At 47.7% G+C, this 26,062-nt stretch overlaps 1 protein-coding gene across 1 annotated transcript in view; it reads right to left on the bottom strand.

The window, feature by feature from the left end:
- Positions 1-19,606, bottom strand: part of KCNB1 (potassium voltage-gated channel subfamily B member 1) — a 109,678-nt gene extending 90,072 nt beyond the window's left edge. Inside the window, 3 exon segments of the mRNA XM_042832527.1 lie at positions 10,641-11,096; positions 11,098-11,307; positions 19,523-19,606. Coding sequence (XP_042688461.1) covers positions 10,641-11,096; positions 11,098-11,208 — 567 coding nt within the window. The 5' untranslated portion in view covers positions 11,209-11,307; positions 19,523-19,606.
- Between the last annotated feature and the right edge of the window lie 6,456 nt (positions 19,607-26,062).

Below are 26,062 nucleotides of genomic sequence, written 5' to 3'. Positions count from 1 at the left end.
TTAACAGTTACAGAAAGTAAACTCCATACCATTCAAGAACAGTTTTTGTTTTCTCTGTAAAACATATTTATGGCTTGTTTTGGGGTAGCATGCATGAGCTGTGAGTCAGGACAGTATTGCACTTAGTGGCATATAAACACAGAACAAAAGATGGAACTTCCTACAAAGAGTTTATGAATTCAGTAAATTACCTCTATAACTCCTGGAAGTGGTATTCTCCATGCCCAAGTTATCTGGACCACAAAGCAAGTTTCTCAGAAGTTAGTGCAAACTAAGAAGTATTTCATAGCCACTTTACAAGAAGCTCTTAAGAGCATCTTTAAAAATAACTACTAAGTCAAGAGGGTTTCATTCATCGTCATTCATAACCAGAAACCTGAGCAAATTGTTCTTTAGCTTTATGAACATGCAAAAATAATGGAATTATACCTGTCCCAGTATTCAGCAGAGACAAACAAGAGGCCAGGCATCACTTTAGTGAGACCTCATGCATTTGTCTAACATGATGGATGTCTCATTTCAGCAGGCAGAATTTACATGTTGAACTTGGCTTTGGCCACGGCTGCAGGTATTGAATGAGATCATCCCCTGGGGTTGCTGGAAGTCTAAAGTTACTCCTATAGGATAACACTGTATGTAAACACAGACAGAACACAAACGTGTCAGTTAGCAGAGCGAGCTCTGATAACCAACACAATCCAGAATGCAGCAAAGCTTGTGTCTGGTGGAGGTATCTCTTATCACCACAAAGTGCCCTGTTGTGTTCCCCTGAACCTCACACAGAAACTTGGCGTCAGTTGGCATACAGACAGTGCTGGGTCTGCTGGCACCTTGGGCAGTAGGAAGGTCTTGCTCCTAAAACACTCCTATTTGACAAGAACAGCTTCAGTCAAGGCAGGGCTTGGAAATGAGCAAAGGAAATTAATCATACACTCTATACCTCATCTCTTTAAATTTAGCTTGAAGAGTCAAAGTAGTAATAAATAGGAACCAGCATCCCTGGAATCAAACACCAAGCCCACAACTTTGCCAAACTAAACCAAAAGTGCATGCCAGTCATAACATTTGGCATCTCCTCCAAAAGGCAAACCCAGAGCTGAGCCCTCTGAGGTCTCTCATGGTACCAAAGGGTCTTCAGCATTCCTGGGAACAGAGTCCACATCACCTACTATACAGATACTCTCTTAATGCATCATAGAAAAGAGCAGGAGCTCTGAAAAACAGAACTGCTGTTATGTGTGCCTTCCTTACTCACAGTAACTGGTAACAAACCTAAAAGCCTTGGCTCTCCTCAGCTAAATGCTGCAAAACCTGCTGAGATCCACCAGACTTCTACCTGACAAGGTAGAATAGAGGCTAAGAATAACCACGGGTTGACTAACCGAGTTTAATTCTGCTCACTGGCAGCAAGCGAGAGGTACGTCCATAAAGGGAGGGAGAACTGCTGCCACAACACTGGCATTTATTTATTTTTAATCTCTACTTTAGCCTAACAAAAACTATTCTTCCTGAAAACAAACCCATTTCTTATGATGCCAGTCAAGTCGGCCGCAGGCAGTGGTTCCCACAGCTCCAGATGCTGTACCTTTCCAGGCCAGGTTTGCTCTTTCCTCTATCTGAGAGATTTGTTTATTTACTGTTATTTCTGCATTGTTATATTTAAATGTTGATTGATAATAAGAGCTACTGCACCAGACAGTCATAAGGATTACCTAATTAATGTTTGTGAAGCACTAAGATCCTCAGATGAAAGGAGCTAAGAAATGCAAAGTATAATTATTATGCATTATTAATAAACTTCTGGCACACTGACAGGAGGAGAGAACACTTTTTTTCCCTATTCTTTTCTAAAAAGACTTTCACGCTACAGAAGACAGATTTGCCAAAAATCTACAAATTAGCAAACGAGGAGTAAAAGCTCCCCATCCCCCTATGAAGAATTTAAGCAGTGAGGCTGAGACATCCCCCTTTGCTCACGATTTCAGATTTCTGATCCTATTATGGGGATGCCTGATGGATGTCGTGTTTTGTCAGTGTGAGATCCAGGCACAGACAGGTGCACGGCTTTGTGTTCTGTGCTGCTGATCTCCCTTGTTGAGTTGACACCCGGGTTTGAGAGCAGGCAGGCTGTGGGGTGGTGATCTGAGGCCACCCTCCATCACTGCCAGCGCCTCGGGGCCATGTCACAGAGCGGTCACAGCTGGGACATGGTTGGACCAGAATAGCTGCAAACTTCAGCAAATAGCAAAACCACACATAGATTATGTTGTGCCAGGGAGAGACTAGTGAATGGGATAAAGGGGAATGCTCACAACTGTGAGTGTCACGGCCTTGAGGCCATGCAGAGGTTGAATGTCAACCTGGAGGTGGCATGGGGCAGGAAGGGGACACTGAACTGCTCCCAGAGAGCAGACCAAAGGATTTCTCCTCTGTAAAAATCCACTGAAAGCCGTAGGGGATGGAGAAGTGCTGCAGCCCTCATTTGGGAAGAGAGAACCAGGGACAGCCTGGGAGATTCGATGGGGAAAAATACTGTCAATGCCTGAAGACCTCAGTCCTTGCAAGTTACACCAGATCCGTCTTGGCTGCTGCCTAAAATGTGATGGAGGAACTCCCAAAGCAAGGAAAAGTTCAAGTTCTGGCCAGCTGCTGTCCTGCACATCCTGCTGCTAAAACGACTGCACTCTCTTTGTCTTAGGAGACATGACTGCTGCAGAGAGATGTTTGACTTGTTTGTTATATTTGCTGTGTTTGTCAAAGAGGCCTTGTTGGTTCTTAGAGGTAACTGAAAACTAGCATTTTCCTTGTCCGGGGTACAAAGGAACTTCCATATGGAAGGGCAATTTCAAATATATATATATATAAACATATATACTGTATTGGATTTGACAATACCATTTCACAATACAATTATATACACAGCCTAATATTTGCACTGTCTTATTGCATAGTATAGTTTAACAGAATCCCCTTCCCACAGTCAGAATGGCATCAGAAAATGCCCTTATATAGACTTTGTGGTTTTGGATCTTACGGAGAAAACCCATTTTTTTCGGTAACCACTCAACCCTTAAAGATATCAAAGTTTTTCAGGACCTTCCTATGCAGAAGGGCTCCTTTAGGAAACAGTAGGACACCTGGACACTCCCCTCTGCCATGGGAGCACACGGTGTCTAAGGGTGCTGGGAAGTCAGGGTCCCCCCCAGCTCTGCCCCCACCTTTCCTCTGACCTTGGGCACTTGTCACCTCTTCACTTTAAGATGGGGATAATGCATATATCACAGGTTTGTCCTGGCCTTAAGTAATCCATCTTTTCAAAGCACTTTGAGAGCTTTGCTTGATGAGCACAGACATTATAATACTCATCTGCTCCCATTACATTCAATGGAAGTTTCACCTCATAGAGAAGCACCTAGCATCGCAGGACCTAGACATAACTGTTCCTGTGATATCTGAATGCTAGCATTTTGATGGGCACAACACAGAGTGAATACAAAGGCACAGCACTTGTGTAGAGATGCTTGAAAGTCTTATAGACTTACTGTAGAATGAGTATAATTTTTTCATTAAAAATTAGAACAAGACCTCACCAACTCCTGCTGGTAAACAATACTTGGCTTGGGCCAGGCTGCAAAGGGGACAGAAGAGACCTCAGGCAGCAGACAGAAGTCAGAAAGCAGTCACACTTGGGGGAAGCTTACTGCAAGATTTGCTTCTGCTGTACTCAGAGTAACTGAGCAACAGGAGGTGGGAGTGCAGATATTGCCCTGGGGACTGAACCCAGGGCAAGGTGATCCTAAGGATAAAGGGAGCCAAAGCTAAAGCAGCTCAGGCAGGAAAGATGCTAAGTAATAGGGGACAGGGATCTCTGAGCTCTTGCCAGTCCATAGGTGTGTGACATGGAGCTACGAGGTACTGATTCACCCAGCCAGCCCTTGAAGCAGTTCTGCTCCCTCAGGCAGCAGCAGGACTCCATGCCTCTCATTCAAACAAGCCCTTGCTGGAGTCAGACCACGAGACTCAGGAAACAAATGGGGCAGCTCATGGTAACATCATCTCCAATCTCCTTCTGCCTCAGTGCAGGAAAGGTGACAGTGTGTAGATTCTTTGGCCAAAACTAATATTAGTGTCTTGCTTCACATTCACTGCCACACTGAGTCTTTTCTGTTGCTGCCAGATATCTCCATGGAGTAAATCATATTGACTGTGTTTATTGTAAGAACTAAGTGATCAGCTGTGAACTTTCTTTGACATAAATATTTTGCCATTAGTAGTGACAAATAGCAACGCTGCTGTTGTAAAAGTACCATTGGGTCGGTCCTCTCTGTGGGGGCTTCACATTGAGAGAAATCAGAAGGAAAGTGTGGTCTGCAGGATCAAGAGGAACAAAGAGCTAAAAGCACCCCTTTCCCTCCCTCAAGCCGATGGCAAGGACACTTATCCCATAAGACTGTTAAACAAAGAAAATGCTTTATAAAATGAAATAACTGATTTTTCACACAGCTGTAGAGCACCACTGCACAGCCAGCTCCAACACTTGGCCACAGCTTTGCTAGCAATGCAGCAACTGAAACTGCACTCACAGTCTGTGAGCATTACCCACACTGCATTTCCTGCAGCCTAGGCCCAGCACTTTTCTTCAGAATTTTTATTCCTAAGACTCCCCAGTTACAGATGAACAAAACACGGATTTGCCATTCTTGCAAGATTTCCTGCATTTTGACTGATGTTGGCACCTTCAATCATATCTGCACACAGGCTGAACAACTGAGAGGATGGGAGAATGCTGAGCAGCAAGGCGAATGAATCTCAGACAGATTTTTTGAAAGGTACAAATGAGAGCTGGTGCTTTAAAAATAGCATCGACTGTACTTCTACAGCACATATCCTCTGAGGAATTCATTCTGAGCACAGCAGCTTGTCACTCCCCCCCCTGAGGCAGGCTTTCTCATACAGATGTGGATACCCAGGCTCAAAGAACCACAACGTGGTCCAGGCTCTCCTAGCAGAAAGTCAGAGATGAGTTAAAAATCCAAGGATGTGCCTACATATCTGTTTACTCACACTATACTTCATGGTACGTGCACCAAAAGGACTACCAGGCGAAACAACTTCAACTATCCTTTTTTAAAACACTTCAGTGACTGCAAACCTACAGGTCTGTATTGTAAGCTGCTGAACCCAAGGCAACAAGGCAACAAGTGCCAGGCAGCTGTCTGCCTACATCCAATGGTGCTCCAGTAATAAGTCTGGAGAAAGAATCACACTTGATAGGTGAGGGCCCAACCTGAAGAGCTTAGAATATGCTTGTTGTTGGCAGATGTATGCCAGAAAATAGCATGAGGTGTTGCATTAGGGATGTGGGAGACTGAGAAGCCAGTGTTGTGGCACTTCCTTGCTTGCAAGCCCTGTAGCAGAGATTCTTTAAAGCCAACAAGAATGGAAGGACACAATTACTGAGCTGGCAAGAGTAACATTTTTCCCCTGAATTGAGGGCTTAGGGAGGCTGTAGTGGAGTTCTGGGACCTGGTGGCACAGCAATACCTTGTGGAAAGGTCATTGGTGAGACACTGCAGGGAGCCGACTGCAGGAATTAGGGCTCCCCAGGCAAAAGACTTAAGAAGCTCACTGAAAGGACAAGTGCCCAGAAAGGAGCCGCAGGATGAAATGAAACTGATACAGAGCAGCAATTGTTTGTACATCCACAGGACAGTGCTGTGCTAGAAACCCGGCAATAAGCTATAGACCAAAGAGGCAAATCCCTGAGCCCATGGGGAAGGCTTTGGACGGAGGCTTTGCTTTTGAAGAGCTCCAAAAGCAGAAGTTTACTTTGGATGAAGGGGAATATTCTCCTATATATAGCAGAACAGCCAAGGCAGTAGCTGTAGCAGAAAAATAGGTTCAGAGCTGCAAGCAAAATATGGGCAATCCAGGTTTAACTGCCAAAGTCAACACCTGCCCTGTGGTGAGAGCCCTGGAGGCAGGAGGCATCGCTAAGGCGTGACCCCTACAACGAGGGAGAGGGGTTTCCTCTGCTGAATGCTTAATTCAGGCGGGTTTCTAGAGATGAATGAAAATTGCATGCCATAAGGGAGGGCCAGGAATAGAAAGCCCGTGTGGGGGAAGAATGCTCTAGATGTAGAGAATACATCTCCAAGAGTTTTTATCATTCTTATTTTGTACCTACTATCAACAATAATAAGGAAGGAGCTTACTGAACAGCCTTTTCAATCCCTAAGCAATGCATCCAGAGATTAGGAGCAGAGAGCAGTGGGCAGCTCGAGAAAAGCTGTTCAACAAATGTAGAGGCATGCATAATAAGATTACTGAATTGAAGTTGCATGTTTTCAAGGATAAACGTGATATTATTGCACTGGCAAAGATATAGTAGGAACAAGGTGAAAGATGAGAAATAGCCTGCCAGAGCTGTGGGACTGCTGCAGCTGAGCTCCCAACAGGACAGGAGCAAGGGAGAAGTGGAGACAATGAAGAGAAGCAGCTCCCCATGAGCAGAGAGGAAGAGCATATCCTACTTGACATGCAGATATGCAGAGCAGCTTTTTGCAAAGTGGGTGATGTCATCATGTTTTTCTCAGCCTTCAGGACAGCAAGAGAAAAATAGATTGCATAGGAGTCTACAAGACAAGCAGGCTTTTCCCCCTGCCCCCCTCTCTGCAAAACTAATTGCTCAAATATTGATCAGGAAAATAATTTGAAAGGGCTAAAAGAAGGAAGGACTTCTTTTGCCTCAGAGGCAAAAAGGGTAATGTCCTTGCAAGCTGCTGGAAAGATCCAAGTGTTCAGAGGATTTCCAATACTATATGAGCTAATTAAGGTGTTGGGTTGGTCTGGTTTTGTTTTTTTTTTTTGCTCATACAGGAAAGCAAACAATTGAAGTTTGAGATTTTTCAGAATGCCCTGAAGTCTGACTGGATTTACAACTGTGCTGCCTGTCCCAGGGGGCAAGAGTGCCCACCAGGCATACAAAATCACAGGCCCTAACTAGTGCAATTAGTGAGAACAGCAGCTATGGCAGGGACTTTCACTCTGGAAATCTGGATTTTGGCTGGTAGAAACCAGCAGCCTAGGTTTAGTCTTAGTGAGGGAAAGCACAGTGAAGATAAATCCCCAAACCAGAGTGCTGGAGGACTGCTAGTCACTGCTGCCCTAACACAGACACTGAGTCCTGAGAAAAAGCAGCAGTTGTTTGGCTTCTGGAGAGGTGTTTTTCTTTCTTGTGAAAGATACAAAGGAAAAAAATCCATCTAACAAAATGTAGTAACTATCTCAAAAAATATCTGTGCCTCATCTTCATCTGGAAGAAATCTAGACAGAAGTGAGCACCAGGAAGTCCTTCATTGTTACAGATGTGTTTTGTGAGTAAACCAAAGCAGAGAAGGTATGCTATCGAGGGCAAAACAAACAAAAACCTTGAAGCAGATTGGGAAAAAAAAAATAATGGTAGAAATAAAAATAATAAAGCAAGAACATGCAAAGATAACAATCATAGGAAGAGGAGGGAGCACTCACAAAGATTTCAGTGAATATTTCTCAGGGATATATGGGAAGCAGGAGAAACTGATCCTTGAAAGTATCTTGCAAGGTTAGAAAGAGAGAAAAAAACAAACAAATGTCAATTAAATGAAATATCTTCAAATATATGTTTATTTTTTGCTTTGATATGGAGTCTCTATGCTGAGTTTTGTGCATGAATTTTCCCCACTGGGTGAAGTGAGCCCAGCAGTGCCTCAAAGTAAAGCTGACTGCAGGGTGAGATGATTCGTGTGCCTGTTGCAAGGGTGCAGGGTGGGTCACAAGGTGGCAATCCTAGGGCTTCAGCAGCTGCCTGGTTCTTCATCGCAAGGCTCTCAAGGAATGTGCATTATGAAGTCTATCAAAGCATTCTCTTTGGTTATATATGAGGTGTAACATTGGATCTAAGTCATCACTTGCCAGGAGATGGTTAGTTTAAAACTCAGATTGATTAGTCAAAAGATATGGCTAAATCCCCTCTAGACAATGGAGCAGTATATACATATAACGTATTAAGGGCTGAGGGATTCTTCTTTCCTTATTTTAACATCCTTTTCCACCCTGAGGTACATCATGTACGATTCCTTTTTAAAACAAACAAGCAAAGAAGTCCCACACTCTCAGAATTCTAACGGTCCCAGTATGACCATGAGAAGTTGTGCAGTATGCTGTTATGGAGGAGTCTGGTTAGATACTAGCAAGAAAATCTGCCTAGGAGTTGGACTACATTGCATGGCTTCCTAGAACTCTGCTTGGTTTAGAGATAAATAAGCATTTGTAGTCATTTTATAGATTCCTTACAGAGAACATGAAGGGTGCCTGTACCTGCTACATTTAAATGGAGAAAACAAACAAACAAACAAACAAACAAAAAAAAAAACAAAACCCAGAACCAAAAAACTTCTGCACTGAGTGGCACAAGTCTGAAGAAAAAGAATAAGCAAAAAGAAAGTAATCTGGGGGAACACCTATGGTAGGTTATTCAGTGCCAGTCATTAAACCTCAGAAGAGTTTACTTCATTCCTTTCCTACAGAAAGGGTTTTAGCTCCCAGACCTGGCAAAGCAAATCAAATCTGACTTTAGGAGATAGAAGCTCCTGGAGACCCATAGCCTCAGCAATAGTTCTCCACTGAACAGACAGCTTCTGGCCAGATTCTCCCAGCTACCAGGCAGAGGATCAGATTTAGAAAATGCAGCCTGGGCACAGCTGGTCAGGTCAGATAGTGGGTCAGGCTGCCAAGTCTCTCTCTGCTCTCTTCCATCAGAAGATGAAGATTGTGTTCAGCCTATTCAATATGTGGAATGAATTCTCATGAAGGTGATCAAAGCAAAGGGCGTACTCTGTCAGGAGAGAAAAGCTTTCCACCAGCAGGGAGAAAAATAGGCAAAGAATAGGCTTACCAGCTCTTCTGTCCCTGCCTGGTTAGCTGATTGTTCATCATGCTTATTTGCTTTGCTACAGTTGAAATGGGTAGAAATCTGTGTTTGAGAACTGCTGAAGTATTTGAGGTCTGATAACAGAGAGCAACCATTTTCATTACAGTAACCAAGTCACAGAATGGTAGCTTTAAATGGGAAGGATAATAATGCATTACAGATTCACTTTCAATTAATCCAATGCCTGCAATGCTGAATGCACTTAGTCTGTGAATTTTCTCAGAAAATGAAGCAAGAGTGTATTTCACTTACAAATCACAAAAGACACTTATTTGGCAAGAACGACCCCCTGCTCATATACTATAAATCATGAACATCAACAGTCTCTAATGGATTTTGAGTCAGTGCCACATACAGCAAAGCCCGGGGCCTGTGTTTCAGGATTCCAGGACTGTGCCAAAGAAGCCTTATAAATGATTAATGTATTCAGCACAGTGTCATCTGTGCCATTGGAGAGAAAAAGACATTCAGGGGCTCCGTTTGTCATTAAAAAAGTGATAATCAGTTCAGCAGCAGACCATGGCTCTCCTTTCCCCTGCCAGAATAAACCATTAAGCTCCAGACTTAATAAAATCCCTCCCCAAAACTTCACACATGTTCTTCATTCATGGTGTGCAACACTGCAGTAAGAGAAAAGACGTGAAAACAGACTTTTTCTTTCCCTAAGCAAACCTCCAAATCCAGACTTCCAAGGGGACAGAATTGGGGTTTGCACTTGGAAATGTATGTTCAATATGAGGTTACATTGCATAGGTGGCTGGGGCCTCTTTCTACTTGGTTGTCAGTACACAGACAATACAAGTTTTGGTCCCTTCTGCTCAGTCACTCGTGCTTCCCAGTTATCCATCCTGCAGTTTTCAATCTCTTCCCCTTTACTTTTATCCCCATGGTTACTGAATCAGTGTGTTCACAGAGATTTTCCTCACTAAAGAATGTGACTAACATGAGACAGCTAAATTATCAGAGCCAATTCCAACACTGGTTTTTCCTAGCAAGGATCTTATCTTCCAAACGCTTTCAAATAGATCTGTTGCACTGGCACCAACTTCAGAGTAAGCAGTGCTGAAACTATTGATAGGGACAGAGCCACAGAAGCACTGTACATGGAGACCTAAAATAGTCTGGAATCTGGTAAATGATGAAATTTAAATGCTAGGTTTAGCAGACAAAAAAAAAAAAAAAAAAAAAAAAAAAAGTAACCCCTAGAAGGGAACCCATTATTTCCTGATAAGACCTGGCTCTAGGAGTTCAAGTAGATTTCCTCTTTTAAGAAATAGTTTGGCTGAGCAGTAGGATACAGATGTTTTAGGGCCCCTAGAAATCTCTGTTACACAATGCTTCAAGACAGACCAACAAAAAACAAGTCTACTAATCTCCAGCCACAGCAACCAGCATATGCTGACCCAGGGGTCACTGGAGCTGTTCTCACACTGTCCAGTCTAGGCTGCCCTCAGGGCAGAGCAAACTGAATCTCTTCCAAACCACCAAAAATATATACATTAAGCCTCATTCACACTTGGGAGGTCTCTCTCCCCTGTACTCATAGCATCTATATAGCCACAATTGCTGAAACCCTAAAGCCAGGGTAGCAAGTTGACATCTCAGGTAAGCATCATCACAGTCATGAGCCAGCATACACAAGACTTAAGAAGAAATGTGGAAGTCTTACCTTGGCCGCTACGGAGGAGTTGGGCTTCTCCAGGAGGTCCCAGAGCTTTTTCCTTTTGTCAGCGCAGCAAGTGTTATCAAATTCCTCCCCTTCCCTTTCCCTCAATGTCTCAGCTTCTCTTTTCAGCTCCTCATTCATCTGCTCCTTCTTCTGATGGTAGCGGGCCTGGCAGCAGGACTCCAGGTAGATCTCATCCACCCCCCAGTAGTCCAGCTCTTGGCTGAAGGACAAGGCGCACATCTCCTCCATCATGTGCAGCTTGCCAGTACGGTAGAAGTTCAAGATTGAGGTGAATGCCCCCGGGTGCCTGTCAAAGAAGTACTCATTCTCCTCCAGGTTGTAGTCATCACAGATCTCCATGAGGGAGTCGTGTGTGTTGCAGTCTCTAAGCTTACCCAGCCTGGTCCGTGGCAACCTGTCCAAGGTCCGCCAGAGAACCTCGTGGGCCAGCCCCCCCCACATTGAGCTTGACCCTGCGGGAGCAGGCCTTGCTCCTGACGATCTCCGTGGGGTCCGGAGGCAAAGAGGTAGTAGAGCGAGATCCATGCTTATTCATCCCCAGAGGCATCGCTGGTCCCCCTCAGGCTGGATGCTCCAAGGTGCGGTGTGGGGCAGGGCGTGCGGGGGCCGGCTCTCCTCACCTCTCCTTCCCCTCCATGCCCCAGAGCTGCAAGAGAAGCCAACCATGGGTCCCTGCCCGCTGACCTCGGCTCCCGCGGGCCGCCTGCCCGCCGGCCTTATCCCCGCCCGGGGCAGCCCGGCCCCGCTAATCTGCTCAGGGGGAGGCGGCGGCGCTGTCCGCCCTCGCGGTGCTGAACCCCTCTCCGCGCCCCGCTCGGGCAGGCGGCCTCGGGCAGGCGCTGTCCGCGACCGCGGTGCTGAAGGCCGCCCGCTCCCACGTGGCGGAGCGGCGGCTACCGCCGAGCTCCCCCGGGCGGCGGCCGGGTGCTGCCCTCTCTCCCGGTGGATCCCAGGCTCTGCCCGGGAGGGTTGTCTGTACACCTCGTCCAGAGAGCTAAGGAGGCTGGGCACGGCTTCAGCAGCCTCTTCTGAGAAAGGGCTGTCTGGGAGCTGCTGAGTTAAAGTGAGCTCCCCCGAGCACCGCTCAGCGCTGCTCCCCAAAAGGCGCCCGGCCGTTAGCCACGGCTGCGCTGGTACGTTGTTTCCCATCCCGAAGAGACAGGACAGGAGCGCGCCGGCCCAACCACCGACAGTCTCCGAGTGCTCGGACCCGCCGTTCCCTCGCGCAATGAGGCCCTACTGGACAGCAGGCACAATACCCCGCGTGCCCCCACGACCCACCCGGGCAACTTTTCCCGCTCTGCCAGGCCGTGGAGGCGGCAGGTGGGAGCAGAGGCTTTTATAACTGCAGCCTTGCAAATTTCCCCGAGGAAAGCTCTGTGAACGAGAAAGAGCGAGTATTTCCAGTCACTCTAACGACGCACTCTACCTCCCTGGGCTACCCAGGGACGCCTCCCCATACCCCACGCAGCCCTCTGCATAACAGGAAAATCAACGAAAATGGGAATAAGAACCACCCCCGAGCCTTCATTGCAAAGCCAGTGCCTTATAACAGCCCCAAGCACTGTTGCTTACACAAGATGGCACGAAGAGAAATCTCGGCGCAGAAAGGAACGGCTTTCTCCCTGCTCGTCCAGCACGGCGCCGGGGCTCTGCCCCTCTCCCCATCGATGTGGGTGCCCCCACGCCGATAGCGAAACCCCGACGCTGCCCTCAGCCCTTCCGCGGGGCCGCTCCCGGCCGCAGCCCCACGCGGGAGAGGGCTCCGCTCTCCCGGCCCAAACCTACCTCCTCCTGCGGGCTCCCAGCGAGGCGGCGTGGGGCTGTGCGGGACCGAGGGCGGCTACATCGTGCGTCGGGGCGGGCAGCCGGGATGGCCCCGCTCGCATCCCCCCGCGGGCAGCCTCGAGGCGGAGGGATGGCGGCCGCGCTCCCGTCTGGCCACGGAGTCCGGGGGGCGGGGGGAAGGGAAGAGAGGTAAATCGGATCCCTCGGCAGGAAGCTTTCCAAGGCCTTCCTTCGGCTGCGGCTCCTCGCTCCTGCCTGCCTTCAACTCCGAAGCCGCATCTGCCCCCTTCCCCCACCCTTCTCTTGGTGAAGACACAAAGGAAAGCTTCGGTACTTCCTTCTGCTGCCTCGAAACGGAGATCAACAAGTCTAGTCTGAACCTCCAGCTTTTCCCTGCAATTCTGTCCCGGAGTTGTTTGGAGTGAATTGGAAGTTGGGGGTGGAAGAGAGGAAGGCAGCTCCACCGTGAGCTGGGATGCAGCATTGCAGGGAAGGTTAACGCTTTCCTGACCTGGCCCCGCCGCCCCGGGGCTGATTTACAGCAAGTGAAGCGCCTGGACCAGATCTAATACCGAGAGGAGAGCTGTAGCATCCTTCCGTAGCAGTAGGACTCTTCCCACCATCCTCCAGCTCCCGGTGGTATCATCCGTGAAAGCGGGAGCAGGGATTGGTGCCAGGAGAAAAACGACAAGCAGAGTGTGCTGATAAGCCCAGCAGGGCTGTTATTGCTTTCTAGGCCCTGCTTGCTGAGCTAGGAGCAGCTGAGCTCTGTGAAGCTGCACATCTTCATGCAAGGAGTGAGCTGGGCCATCAACCTCGCACTAGCAACCTCTCATCAAAGGGAAAGCCTGCACTTAGAATTGTTACATGTTTTTGCAGATAGAGATGGGAGGAATAATAACAGATTTCTGATCTGATCTCTATGAAATAGAGCATCTGCTAACCAGAAAATACAGCATTCAAAGTATCCTTTTAGCACTGTTCTCTTTCCCCTCCAACAGGGGAAAATGGGTCTCAGCAGGAGCCAGTACCTTCATTAGCATTACTTAATGGGTACATTAGCACTACTTAATGCAGCTCACCTGCTTACGCAGGTGTAGCAGAGGTACACAGCTCTGTTCGTTAGCCTTTTCTCCCCTTTGCATTGATTGGTCGTGCCTCTTGGGTGCTGTAGTGACAATTCCTACTATGAGGTTTTTAAACCATGAACCTGGTGTATATGTGATTAACCTGAGAAAGACTTCTCCCTATTTCATATGCTTCTCCCATTGCCTCGTGTATGCAATATCACTGTTATGCTACTATTTTTGGTGTTTGAATGTCCATACCTGTTTTAGAGATGACCTTCTAAAATCTCAATGAGTTTTTTTTTGTTTTGTTTTTATTGGTATTTATTTTTTTCTCCAGACTTTCTTATAAGGAGAAGTGAATCACTTTTGCAGTTGGGGAAATAAAGGCACAGAAAATCATTTAGTATGGAGATGTGAGAAAAGTTTGGGAATGAATCCTATTGACAAACCCAATCCCACCTCTTCTGAAGTAGCTCCTTCAGTCCAAGAAAACCTGCAATCAGTATCCAGAGCACTTTGGTTCTCTTCTTACGTTCCCTTCATTTCACCCCTACATCCTACTTTACTTCCCTTACAATAGAGATGAAAATTCCTGGTTAGGGCTGTGAAGTTAAATCTGTAAATGGTTATGAAGGGTCTTGAAACTTCCAGCTGGCAGTGCTATATGAGAGCAGGTTATTTGTTTGTTAGCACTGGCATCCAGGGCACATTATCTCCTGTTGTGACAAATGGACACCACTCTTCTGCAGGAAGAGAATGGTTGGAGGGAAAATGACAAGTAGCCTAATACAGGGACATGCATCAGATTCAATACAGCTAAATCACAGGGAGAGAAGCAATTCATTTTTATTTGCAAGGCATTTGTATCTTTCCACATCACTCTTGCTACACTGCCCATGTCACTCACATGGTCTGGCAAGGGGCTGGGGAACCAGCCACATAAAGGGGACACAAAAGGGCAGCATGGAGGCACTGCTGCTGCACTGTTCACCCTTCCACACTCTCCTTGCCAGTATGAAGGATTATGCTTGAGCCTCAGGTAGAACTGCAGGAGGGCACCCTGCAGATGGCTGTGCCTGGAGTGATCCAGGAGCCTGGATGAGAGGAGGGAATGTTCCCAGCCCCAGGATGTCCATTCTCTGCAGCACAGCACTTCTTGTTCCATGGCTGGTGAGCTTGTCAGCAAGGGGCAGTGCAGGCCTGAGGATGCAGAAATGTGCTGTCTGCTCTCTCTTCTCCAAGGTTATCTAACCCACTCTTGCTTTAGATATTCCTTTTGATTGATATTTTTGTACCCTGAGCTTTTCCAAACTTTATTTATGGCTTGTTATTTCCACAGCCTATGGAGCCAGCCAAATGCTTGAATGCAGACCATGGCAAACCATCTTCCTGCCTGCGTATTATAGCTGTTATTGACAAGGAAATACTTTAAACCTCAAGTACTTAAGGGAAAATGCACAGAGTATGACACAAATGTGCTCCCCTGGGCTCATAAGCAGTGGTATATACAGACGAATTTAACCTGCCAAGCAGAAGAGTTTGGAAGGCACTGTTTCTCAGACCACAACATGGCCACAACAAGCACACAGTAGTGGTAATGGGATGATGTCTGGACTAGATGATTTTAGTGGTCTTTTCCAACCTTGATGATTCTGTGATTTTATGACAGCAAAGCAGACTGAGCCTAGATGTGACAGTATCCCTCTGCAGTGCCTCCTCTGCCTGCATAAAGAGAAGCATCACATCTTCACAAACACCCACACTGCACAGCAGTCCAGCATCTGCTGTCCATCCTCTGAAGCAGGAGAGGAGACTGATTTGCATCACTGAACTGGTCACGGGTGAACTAGTGGCTGTGAGAAAGAAAGGCTCCTTGCACATAAACAAGCCTGCAGCTGTCACAGCAAAGGCATTTGGAACAATGGGCTTCCAGCAGAGAGCGGCACTGCAGCTTTGGTGGCTCATGAGTTTTGGCTGGTTCCCGATGCTGAGGGATGCTGGTTTTCATATCCTAAATTGAGTTAGAAGTTGTAACAATAACCCATATTGTTTTCACAGCCCAGGGCCCTGTGCTTGTTCTTATGAGTGGGAAAGGCTGTCATGCAATAGCTGTCTCAGTTCCAGTGCTTCCTATTATGCCCCTTTAAGGATTCCCTTGGTTTCCAGGGATTTTCTTTCCAGCGAAGAAACACTTAAGATATAATGGAGATTTCTTTTATAGTCCAAAATCCTTTCCCTTAAATGGGAAAGAAAATTATCAGGTTTCTTGGCAGAGGTCTCTAATAAGCGTTGAAAAGTGCAGAAGGAACTGAGACGAATGGGGCAGAGTGACTGAACTACTGAGAGCCCAAGAGCATGAAAATAGTGGAATACTAGGGAAAAATGCTGGAAGCAACCAGCAAAATACAATCCAAAAGTGAAACATAAGTGCTGTGCCCTCCTTAGAAAAGCCAAGCAGAGCCTGGATGTCAATGTCAGCAACAGCTGGGCTCCATCATCGTTACATTCTCTGTTGTGAAATCTGCTCTGGAAGGGTTTCAGCTGAAGCTCATGGTGCTGTGGGGGGAACAGGCTCTGCTACGTGGGGCAGGTTTGGCTGCTATTCTCTGGCCCTAGGCTTCTCCCCCAGCATGCCCTCTACTATCCCAGCTCTTTCTCACACCATGGGACAGGAGAGCCATTCCCGAATTGTTCATTTACATTTTTAAGTTCGTACCAGTTGTAGCAAATAACAGAGCCTCTGCCAGCATTCTGAGGTCCTCAGAGAGGTACTGAAGGATGTGGGAGAGCTGCTGGGCTGCCTGCAAGAGGTGAAGGGAAGAAGGGCAGAGAGGTCTCAGCAGGGACCAGGAGTAGAGAGCAAACGATCCTTGACAGAGGGCAGAGTCTCTGCAGACTCAGATTTGGATGAGAAAGAAACAGGTGAGGGCAGACCTCTTGTATCTAGGGCAGAGTAGCCGCATGGGCACTGAGTCCTGAAAGGACCTGAAGATTTCAGCTCACCCAAACTTGGGTAGGAAACATGCCAATACAAATACAGGGAACTGTATGGTTCTGATTCCCCCAAAGAACACTTAGAGCTATCCCTTTGGCTCCGGTATTCTGCCCTTCCCAGGAGGTGCATTTCCACCCCTGCAGCCATTAAGCAGCCTCTCTGTGCTCGCTAACCACAAGTGCACGCATCAATGCTCTTCTTCCTGGGGATGGCTCTGCCAGACCCACTCTGTTCTCCCTTCCTGTATGGCCAGCCTATTCCTCAAGGTAGGTGGGTGTGCAAAACACCACCACCTTCCACATCTACCTCATTCGCATCAGGTCTAAAGCTAAAGGCTGTTTCATGGAGGAAGAAAACACAGACTTTTCTGCTAGCTGACAAACAAATGTCCCCAAAAGGGTGATTTGTCCCATCGCCCCTCTTCTAGGAAATCTCCAAAATGATTTGAGAAATGGACTTTTTTTCCCTACCTGTCAATACCATAGATCAAATCTTTGGGATCCTGTCTCAAAGCAGTGCTTGGTCCCCTAGGGATGCTGTTTCCCTACACACATGCCCCTGTTCATTGCACAGGGATTGGACCAGAAGATTTTTAAAGGTCCCTTCCAACTCCTATGATTCTATGATTCTGTGTAGGGATTGTGGAAATGCTTTGTCTTCCCTTCTTGTGCTGCTTGCGCAAGGCTGGCACAGAGGCACAAGCAGCTTCCTGTAATATGTTATCTAACATTTAGCTTTAAGCACTGGATTCTGTAAAGCAATTTGCCTTGCTGTATTATTCAGCAGCCAGGAATTTATTAGGTCCCCAAGGGCTGGTGGCTCCTATTCATCACCCAGCATCCATCAGGACGGAGCCACATCTATCGGCTGTGAGGTGGTGCAGTGACCTCTCACAGGGGTGACCAAGCACTTATCTGTGCCATCCACCTTGCAGCCAGGCTCCTAGGAGTGAGAACTGCTCTGCTCCCACATACACAGAGCCTGAAAGGATGCTCCAGCTGGGGAGCAATTTCAGATGTTTCCTGGGAGGCAACACCACAACATCCTCTTTCACACTGAAGGAAATTGAGACAGAAGGATTAAAGCAACCTGCCAAAAGCTGTGTGGGATGGAGGATGAATGAGCAGCAAAATGCATTCTAAATCTTAACAGATATCCCTTGGTGATTCTGCCAGGACTCTGCCTCACCACCATTGCATGTGGTGGAACGCTCTGCTCAGAGGCTCCCCCCAGCAACAGCTGTCTCCAGGCTCACACACCTCGGGGAGGGCAATGCTGGTGGTGCTACAAAGACGTTGAACTTCTCATTTCTTTTTTTTTCTCCCTGAAGAACTGGCAGTAAGAGCTGAAAACTCTGCATGAAGCCAGCCCTTCTTGGCCGCTTCCTGCTCCTATTTGCCCTCAGCTTTGAGGAAATGCCCTCCTCATTCATTCTTCCTTTTTGGCCATTCAACAGTAATTAATGCTGGAGCTGCAAAGGAGTCAGAAAGCCTCATGCAGAGTAAGACAAGGACGGCCCTCAGATCTACTTCCAAGCAGACATTTAATGCCATGGCCAGGACTGGGGGCTGGCCTCCCCTGGGAGCAGGGGGATTTTGGTGATGCTTGGATACAGCTGCAGGAATCCCATGAATTGCCCATGGGAAGGGTTCCTTCCTGCCTTACTTGGGTTACTTTGCATCTGTAACATGTATTTAATAAAGTACATTTTAATTCTCAGGATTACGAAGATCACTTTAAAGCAGCTTATCGCTTTAAAGTAACTTTTCTCCTTTCCTGGTCTTCTCCCCAAAGTGTTCGTGGGCGATGCAGAAGGCTGCATTAAGCCATTCTTGAAGGCTTTCTCAGATTAAACTTCTTCACATGGGACAGAACTGCTCTCCACGCATTTCAATGAGCTCTCCCCAGCCTGCCCTTTCCCTGCTAACTCCCAGCACTCACTAACCAAAATGAGCAAACTGAATGTAATTCTACAACACTGCAATTACCCATCCCAAATGAGCTCTGGGGGAGGAGAATGCTGAGAGCAGAGCAGTACCCACAGGGAGCACAGAGCAGGACTATAACCCTGGCTGAAGGCCTTCACCATAGCTGAATCTACTCCCCACCACCAACTGCTTCAGATTTGGGCACTCAGGTTTCCAAAAGCCTTACAGCAAAACCCTTAATGCAACACCTGCCCCAACCACTCCTGCTCTCTTGAGACTGCCAATTCCTGGTGTGATTAAATATCCAAAAAATGCAACTATTCAGAAGTGAAGGTTTACTCTCATCTTGGAACTCCTAGCAATGAAGTACTCTATAAAGCATTTTACTGTCCAAACTCCTCACATAAAACATAATTAAGAGTTTTGGTAAATGCTTAATCTGTGACAAGCAACCACAATGCAGCCTTCCCATACAACCCATTGGCCCTCCTCTGTGAGAAGGGCAGCAGATCTGTCTGGGAGCCGCCACCTGCACCCCCACCAGGCCTGAAGGGACACTCAGCAGGACCCAGCTGCACCTGTGGCAGCCAGAAATCATCATCACCTGTTTCTAACAAGATGCCTTATTTGACACAGGTCACAGCTGTCACCAGCTAGGTGATGGTTACTATGCTCAGAGGCAAATCTGCTCTGGTGCCACCGCTGTCCTCATCACTCCATTATCCTCCTCCATCTCTCAAACTGCGATCTTTGTACAGATTCCTACAGTACATAACAAATGAAGCTGCACTTCCTATTCCTAGCATTTAGGCTATACCATCCCAACAACCGAAGCAATAACAATAACAGGGATTCTTCAGGATTACCATCATAGAGGTTCTTATTTCAAGGGAGGTATCAGCTACCTGCCTTTATACATTAAACAAAAAAATTTAAAAGGGCCAGTTATTTACACCCCAGCAAGTCAGGATTTCCCAGGTGTATAATCAATGGATATCAAGATGTTACAACCACAATATAATCAAGAGAGTTAGGCAAAGTGGACAATGATAACAAAAGAGAATAAAATGGAAGACTTACCCTTTGGCTGGGCTCAGCATGAAACACCAATAGAGACAATCTCCAAAAAAGATCCTTCCCCACTGGTAGCCAGCTCTTCAATAGGTCTAGGAGGAGTGCAGCCTGGCTCCACCCCTTCCAGCAGCACAGCTGAATTGCCTTCACCTGTGCTCCTCTGGCTGACTCATGGCTCGCCTCAGGTAATCAATCAGAGGTTCAGGCCGTGACTCAGCAGTTCCCATACACCAGGACACTCCCAAACTTCTCTGCCATCATATCTGAAGAACAAGCAGCTGTTGTCCTTGTTCACCTGTTGGAAGATTCTTCACATCTTGCACGCATTCAGTACCATGCTGCATGCTGGGGCACAAGGAATGTGGAGATGTGCCCTCCGTGGCTGTGCCACCTCTGGGGAGCGATGCTGGCACTGCCAGCAGTCCCTCTTTCACTTGGAGCAGCTGAGGAACACAGCAGACAGGTGATTCAAATAGAGACGCACTGTTAAAAGCACAATTATCAAACTTATACATTTCCTTCTGAGTAATAAACACAAGTGTGGTACCCTGTAATAAAGGCTGAATTGGCTTTAAGCTTTCATAATGATGGCTTTTGGATGGCTCAGCTTTTCTGCTGCCATCAAAGAGTCCCCAGGGAGCCATGGGATGGCACAGCCAGAGCACACATCCCGGTGCAGCCAAACTGGGAGTGAAGTGAGACACTGAGCACAAACAACCCTGCTGTCAGCATTCATCTCCTAAATTCTTTCAGGTCCAGATGGGCTGTGTGCCGGCGGGCTGGAATGCCAAGGCTCAGCTGCTTACAGCTGTGATGGGAATTAGTGTCACTGAATGTAGTGTGAGAGGTTGGTCGAGCTGTAGTGTTTCTTGTTGGAATAAAACCCAGGGAGGTTTGCTTAGTCTAAAGTGTGTGTAGGGTGGCCCTCACGTTACGCATCTTGCAAGTGTTGTAGCAACAGCAGAGATCAGATTTACGCAAGGGAAGGCAACTTTTCTTACTTTCTGGAGGCAGAAATTGAGGGGAGGTGTTTGGAAATGCTGCTACACATGGATGATTCAAAAGAGGTTGCAGTAACATCATGTCCAAGCTTTTTCTTGGTTGTCCAAGGAAACCAGGTGCCAGGCCTCGTGCTCGCTGTGTTGGATTCAATGCCTATCGTGTACATCCAGGTGGTGGCTTACAGTAGCACCTCAGGCTGTTTTCTGGGAGGAACACAAGCCATGTCAGCACTCTCCTGACTGACACAACTGTCTTGCTTGCAAGGGGCTGCTGTCTGTGTGCTGCGGGCACACCTCACCTGCTCTGACTTCAGTATGGCGCTCCATGGTGCCATTTAAGCCCTCTGTCCCCCTGGTGCATGCTGCCACGCAGTCACAGAGCTCGGGCTCTCAGGGTTCTGGAAGTCAATGGCTGGTTTCTACAGCCAACCCCTTCCTCATTCCCCGTCCCTGTTTTGCACAGGGATTGCAGGCTTACGGTTTAGCTTCCCGAAAGAACTAGACACAACAACTGCTCATTTGAGGGTGTGTGAATGTTTATTGGAATGTTTATGCCCAGATCCCCCCACGCCCTCTCTGTGGCCTCCAGGAGGGCCATCCCAGCGCCGTCCTCGTAGCGGAGATGTTGTGTTCTTCCACCACTCGGCCGCCGTTTGCTGGGCTCCGTGCAGTGCCTGGGTGGCTGGTAGCAGCAGCCCCAACCTGGGCACTGTGGGCTGACCGAGGCCGATCAGCGGAGTATGGAAGGATGAGCTGGAGCTGCAGGTGGTCTGCTCCAGCAGGGCAGGGAACTGATGGTCCGTCCCCGTGCTGTTCCCGGCTGACGTTGGGTTGCGTGCTCACAAGGGAGGCCCGTCGGGATGTCGTGAGGGCTCTCCGGCGCCCATCCGCCGCTCCCGTGCCACCCGCCTCAGCCACTCGCGGTCCTCCTCCTGCCGCGGCAGTTCTTCATAGCGGCTGCGCTGGCGGACATCCCCGTGCCACGAGGAGCTGCGCACCAGCCGGCGGGGGGACCTGGAGCGGCTGCGCGGTGGGCTGCGCGGTGGGGCGCTGCGGGAGCGCCGGGCAGATCTTGCCTCCCGGCGCTCCCTGGTGCGCTGCAGCTTCCCCTGGGGCGAGCAGGTCGGGGGCCGAGCCGAGGGGCGCCAGTCCAGGCGCTGCTTGGCGAATATTCTCTGCCGGCACAGGGGGCAGCGAGGGCTGTTGGTCGCCCATTCCTCAAGGCACTCCCTGCAGAAGAGGTGCCTGCAGGGCAGAGCACGGACGGTGTCCCTGACCCGGTCCAGGCAAATCGGGCAGCGGTCCTCGCGGGCCTCCACCGGCCAGGCCCACCCCTTCCGCCTGCGGTTGGCAGCCGCCTCCCGGCTCATGGCTGCGGCTGCCCTGGCGCTGTGGGGCTCCAAGGATGGATTCGGAGCCCCAAGGATGGATTTGCGCCTCCACTCAAGGTCCACTCGAAGACTCCTGTCACGCACTGGCAAATTCTCAGTGTCGCGATCCCGCTTACACCTCGAGAGTCGCCAGCAAGACTCAAGGAGTGCTGGGCCCGCTGGCTATTTATAGGCACCCGGCCCATTGTGAGCTCATGGGCTGACTGTGACTCTGCGATGCCGGCCCGTTGTGAGCTCATGGGCTGACTGTGACTCTGCGATGCCGTTGCCAAGGGCGCGCATAGGGGGAGCTCTGCTGTGCGCTTGTTGTGGCGTTGCTAGTGTTGGCATTTGCCTGCCCGAGTCCAGCCAAGGACTTTCTGTGGGACATTTTCACAAGCGGTGACAAATAAACGATTGGTTGAAGCAACCAATGGAATGGATTTGGTGTTGCCATTGATCAGTGCCGTAGCTGTGACCGTGCTGATGTTTGATAGCCGTGCTAGCAAAGCAAATGCTATCCTGGGTATTTTTCACCACGAAGGGAAGGGAAAGGGCAGAGTTTAGCAAGAAGGGCTCCCTGTCTTGGTGGGGAAAGAGCAGCACAGCTTCTCTGTTTCTCTTGTCTCCTTAGAATCATAGAATCCTAGAAATACTCAGGTTGGAAGGGACCTCAAGGATCATCAAGTCCAACCGCAGCCTAACCACAGTACCCTAACTCTAGTAACCCTCTGCTAAATCGTATCTCCGAGCACCACATTGAAACGGCTCCTAAACACATCCAGGGATGGTGACTCAACCACCTCCCTGGGGAGCCCATCCCAATGTTTAGCCACCCTTTCTGTAAAGAAGTGTTTCCTAACGTCCAACCTAAACTTACCTTGGCGCAACTTGAGGCCATTTCCCCTTGTCTTGTCACCTGTCAGCAGTGAGAAGAGACCTACCCCGCTCTCACTGTAAGCGCCTTTCAGGCACTTCATCTCTCTTCCTGCTATTCCTCTGCACCCTCCAGGACTTTCCCTCACATCCCAGCCTAATCTGTTCCCTTTTGGGGTGACTTTTAACTTGTCTTTGGAGGAGGGTCCTGAACATCATCATTGTATATTCTTCTTGGAGTGCGTAATCCTCCTTAGGGCTATGAATTTTAACATTAACTTCGGCCTCCTCCACGTCAGTTGTTAGTCATTAGCTCTTCCTGTCTTATTTATTAGTTGGTTGGGGCCATACGTTGCCTTTCCCTTTTCTGGCCAATGCACTTGCGGAAGGAAGCCTTTGTTAGTCTTCATGTCCCTTGCCAAAGCCGCCTCCAAGCGTGCTTTGCAGAGCGTTGGCGGCCAAGGGGCTTTTCTGCAGGGCCGCAGGGCAGATAGCCCTCTGGAAGGCATTGATTGGAGAAAAATAAATCTACAACCAGCAAACTGTTGGTTCAGAAGTTGGTTCAGAACTGCTGGCTCTTGTTAAGGTCTTTTGTATTCAGATTTGCCAACATTAAAATTGCTCAGATTGGAATTTTCTGGGCGGTTGTTGACTTCTAATAGGAATCAAAGACAATTTCAAGAAAATCAGCCATTTTTAGTGATTATGTCAAGAGAAAAGTATCCAATATTGAGAGAGATGGAGCTGTTATATAGGGGGAAAAGAAGAAAAAGGTGTAATCCGACATTTACAGATTGCACGTCTCCACAGACAAACTAGGGAGAGAAATCAGGATTCTATGGGAAAGCCTTACTTTTAGCAATTCAGATCAATAAATTGCTTCGTTTTGCAACCCAAATATCCCTCTAATGCAGTAAGCCAGCAGAACAAAATTACACCAATTTAACGAAGAGAGTGAAAGCAATGCTACCATGAAATCAGGAACCTGGGAGCTTTTCCACTATGTTGCACCAGTAAATAATTCCTGTAGTTTGGGACTCTTCCTAATCTATTTTGTAAAAAAACCCAACCCAGTATTTAATTAAAAAGTTAATTTCTAAAAGAATCTGGATAGGTCACTGAGGAATAAACAAATCTAACAGATGGCTTTGATGTGTAACCATGTGCAAATACCAAAGGCATCTCATGAGTTGCATATACAGTGCTTTATCCAACCTGAGGGATTTCAGTGCTGGAAGGGGGCCCTTTGCCACAGCAATAGAGCAGGAATTAATGTGTTTGCCATCCTTGCTAATGGTTCTTTGTGTCAATCCAACTCATACTTTCAGTGAGCAGCATTTGGAGCCCCAATGCTGAAGCTCTGAATGGAGCAGAACCAAACCCATTATTAATGGTTACTGACCTCTCACATTGCACTTGCTGGGAGTTTATGCTGCAGCAAAGCTGGCACCATTCCTGGCCCTTGGGACTCACACATAAAGGGAAGCACACTCCATTTATTACTTTGCTACAGGGGAAAGGATGGAGGGGATACAGGGCAGAACTCCATCCATATTTAAAGACTGCGTCCAGTTACTATGGCAACAGAGACTCCAGTCCCACAGGATGTTGCCCCTGAGCACCTCTGCCAACTCCTGCACAGAGCCCAGCTTTGTGCAAGCTGCCAGCCTTTGGCTTCACACTTGTGCTGAAGAACAGATGAGAAAACATCACTCACCCATTTCACTCATGCGTTCACCTGTGTACTCATAAGGCCACACCATCCTGATAGCCTAAAGGACACTGTATTTGCCAAAATTCATAAACAGAAAAGTTGTACGTGAGACACACAAAACAAACCTCACCCTCCCCACTAGTAAAGCTTCAGCTGGAGTCCTGCATTTGGCTTTGGGTTCATCAAGAAAGATGGGATCCAGCTGGCAAGAACCCAGAGGGCAGCAATAGGAGTGACCACAGGTGTAAAAAAGAACCTCTATGGAGAGATGGAAGGAAATGGGCCAGTTAACTCATGAAAACAGAAAACAGAGGTGAGAGTAGCAGTTTTCATACAAGGGTCCTGCAGAGGAACAAGGACTTACTTTCTATGTTTGCTGGGAATCAGACAAAAATAGCAGGGAGGGAGACTAGGATGGCTGTTAGGAGAAACTTGCAAAGCATAAGAGAGATGAAACACAGGAACAGACTGTCTAATGAGGCTGAAGGATGGAGACATTAACGCTATCAAGAAGGTGTGTAAGCACCTGTCAGCAATGGTCTAGACATATTGATCTTGGCTTGGTACAGGAGGGTGGATGAGGGCTCACCTCCATGTTCTTTCCTGCCACACACAGGATTTCTCTATGAGAACCTCACACGTGCTCTGCAGTTACATGGTTACCTGTAGGAGCACACCCCGTATTTTGGGAGCCATGTACAGCTGTTTTCCTGATGCAGCGGGGCTTCAGGAATCCACTGATTTAAAACAAAACAAACAAACAAAACAAAAACAAAAACAAAAAAAACCAGCATTCCAGTTGTTGACTTCAGTCACGAGAAACAAATATTTCAGCAGATTGTTTCCTTCAACACTTCCAGCAATCTTTTGTCATAAATTTTCACTGGTTTGTATCAACTAAAAATCTCTCTCACTCAAGATCCAGCTTGAAAAATGTTGGCTTAGGATTAATTTGACGTAGATTTATGTCCACAGACTGTGTTAGGGCGCAAGTTCCTCAAAACATTGACCTAAGTTTACCAAATAAGAACACGAAAAACCCAAAGAACTGATTCAAATCTAACTGGCGGAAGATGGATACACAAAGTCAGCAGGAGTCTGACAATGTAAACCACTGTCAGGTTCTGTGATATTGGTGTATGCTTGAGAAAAACAAGAACTGCAACAGCTCAAGGGACAATATTTGAGAGGCTTCCAGCACCAATGCATCTTGAGCTTCACCTGGGCTGCCACAGCGCTCCTCAGCCTTTCCCACAGCTTTGAGAAAATTTATATATATATAGATATTTAAAGCAAGGCTTTGACTTTGTTTAAATGAAGAAAAATGTTATGTGGATAAATATTAATGGAGAAAAGGATTAAGCAGAAGGGTGAAATAGCACCACGTGTAGCACCATGTCTGAGGCTTAGAACATGTGTTTCTCTCCAGCTCAGAAATTTCCCTGGTTTGGGGCACAGGACAAGAAAACTCACAACAGCTCAGTGAGGGGGAACCAGAGGGAGATCCATGCTGGGCATTGCCATTGCTGAGTGCCATGCATACAAATGCAATGAAGCAAGTGATACACAGCCACACTGAGCTTTT

This window comes from Centrocercus urophasianus, unplaced genomic scaffold (genome assembly GCF_019232065.1).
Source record: "Centrocercus urophasianus isolate 14NV4802_14NV808 unplaced genomic scaffold, USGS_Curo_1.0 seq_38, whole genome shotgun sequence".
Classification (NCBI taxonomy): Eukaryota; Metazoa; Chordata; class Aves; order Galliformes; family Phasianidae; genus Centrocercus; species Centrocercus urophasianus.
This window is presented reverse-complemented; position numbering and strand designations above follow the sequence as displayed.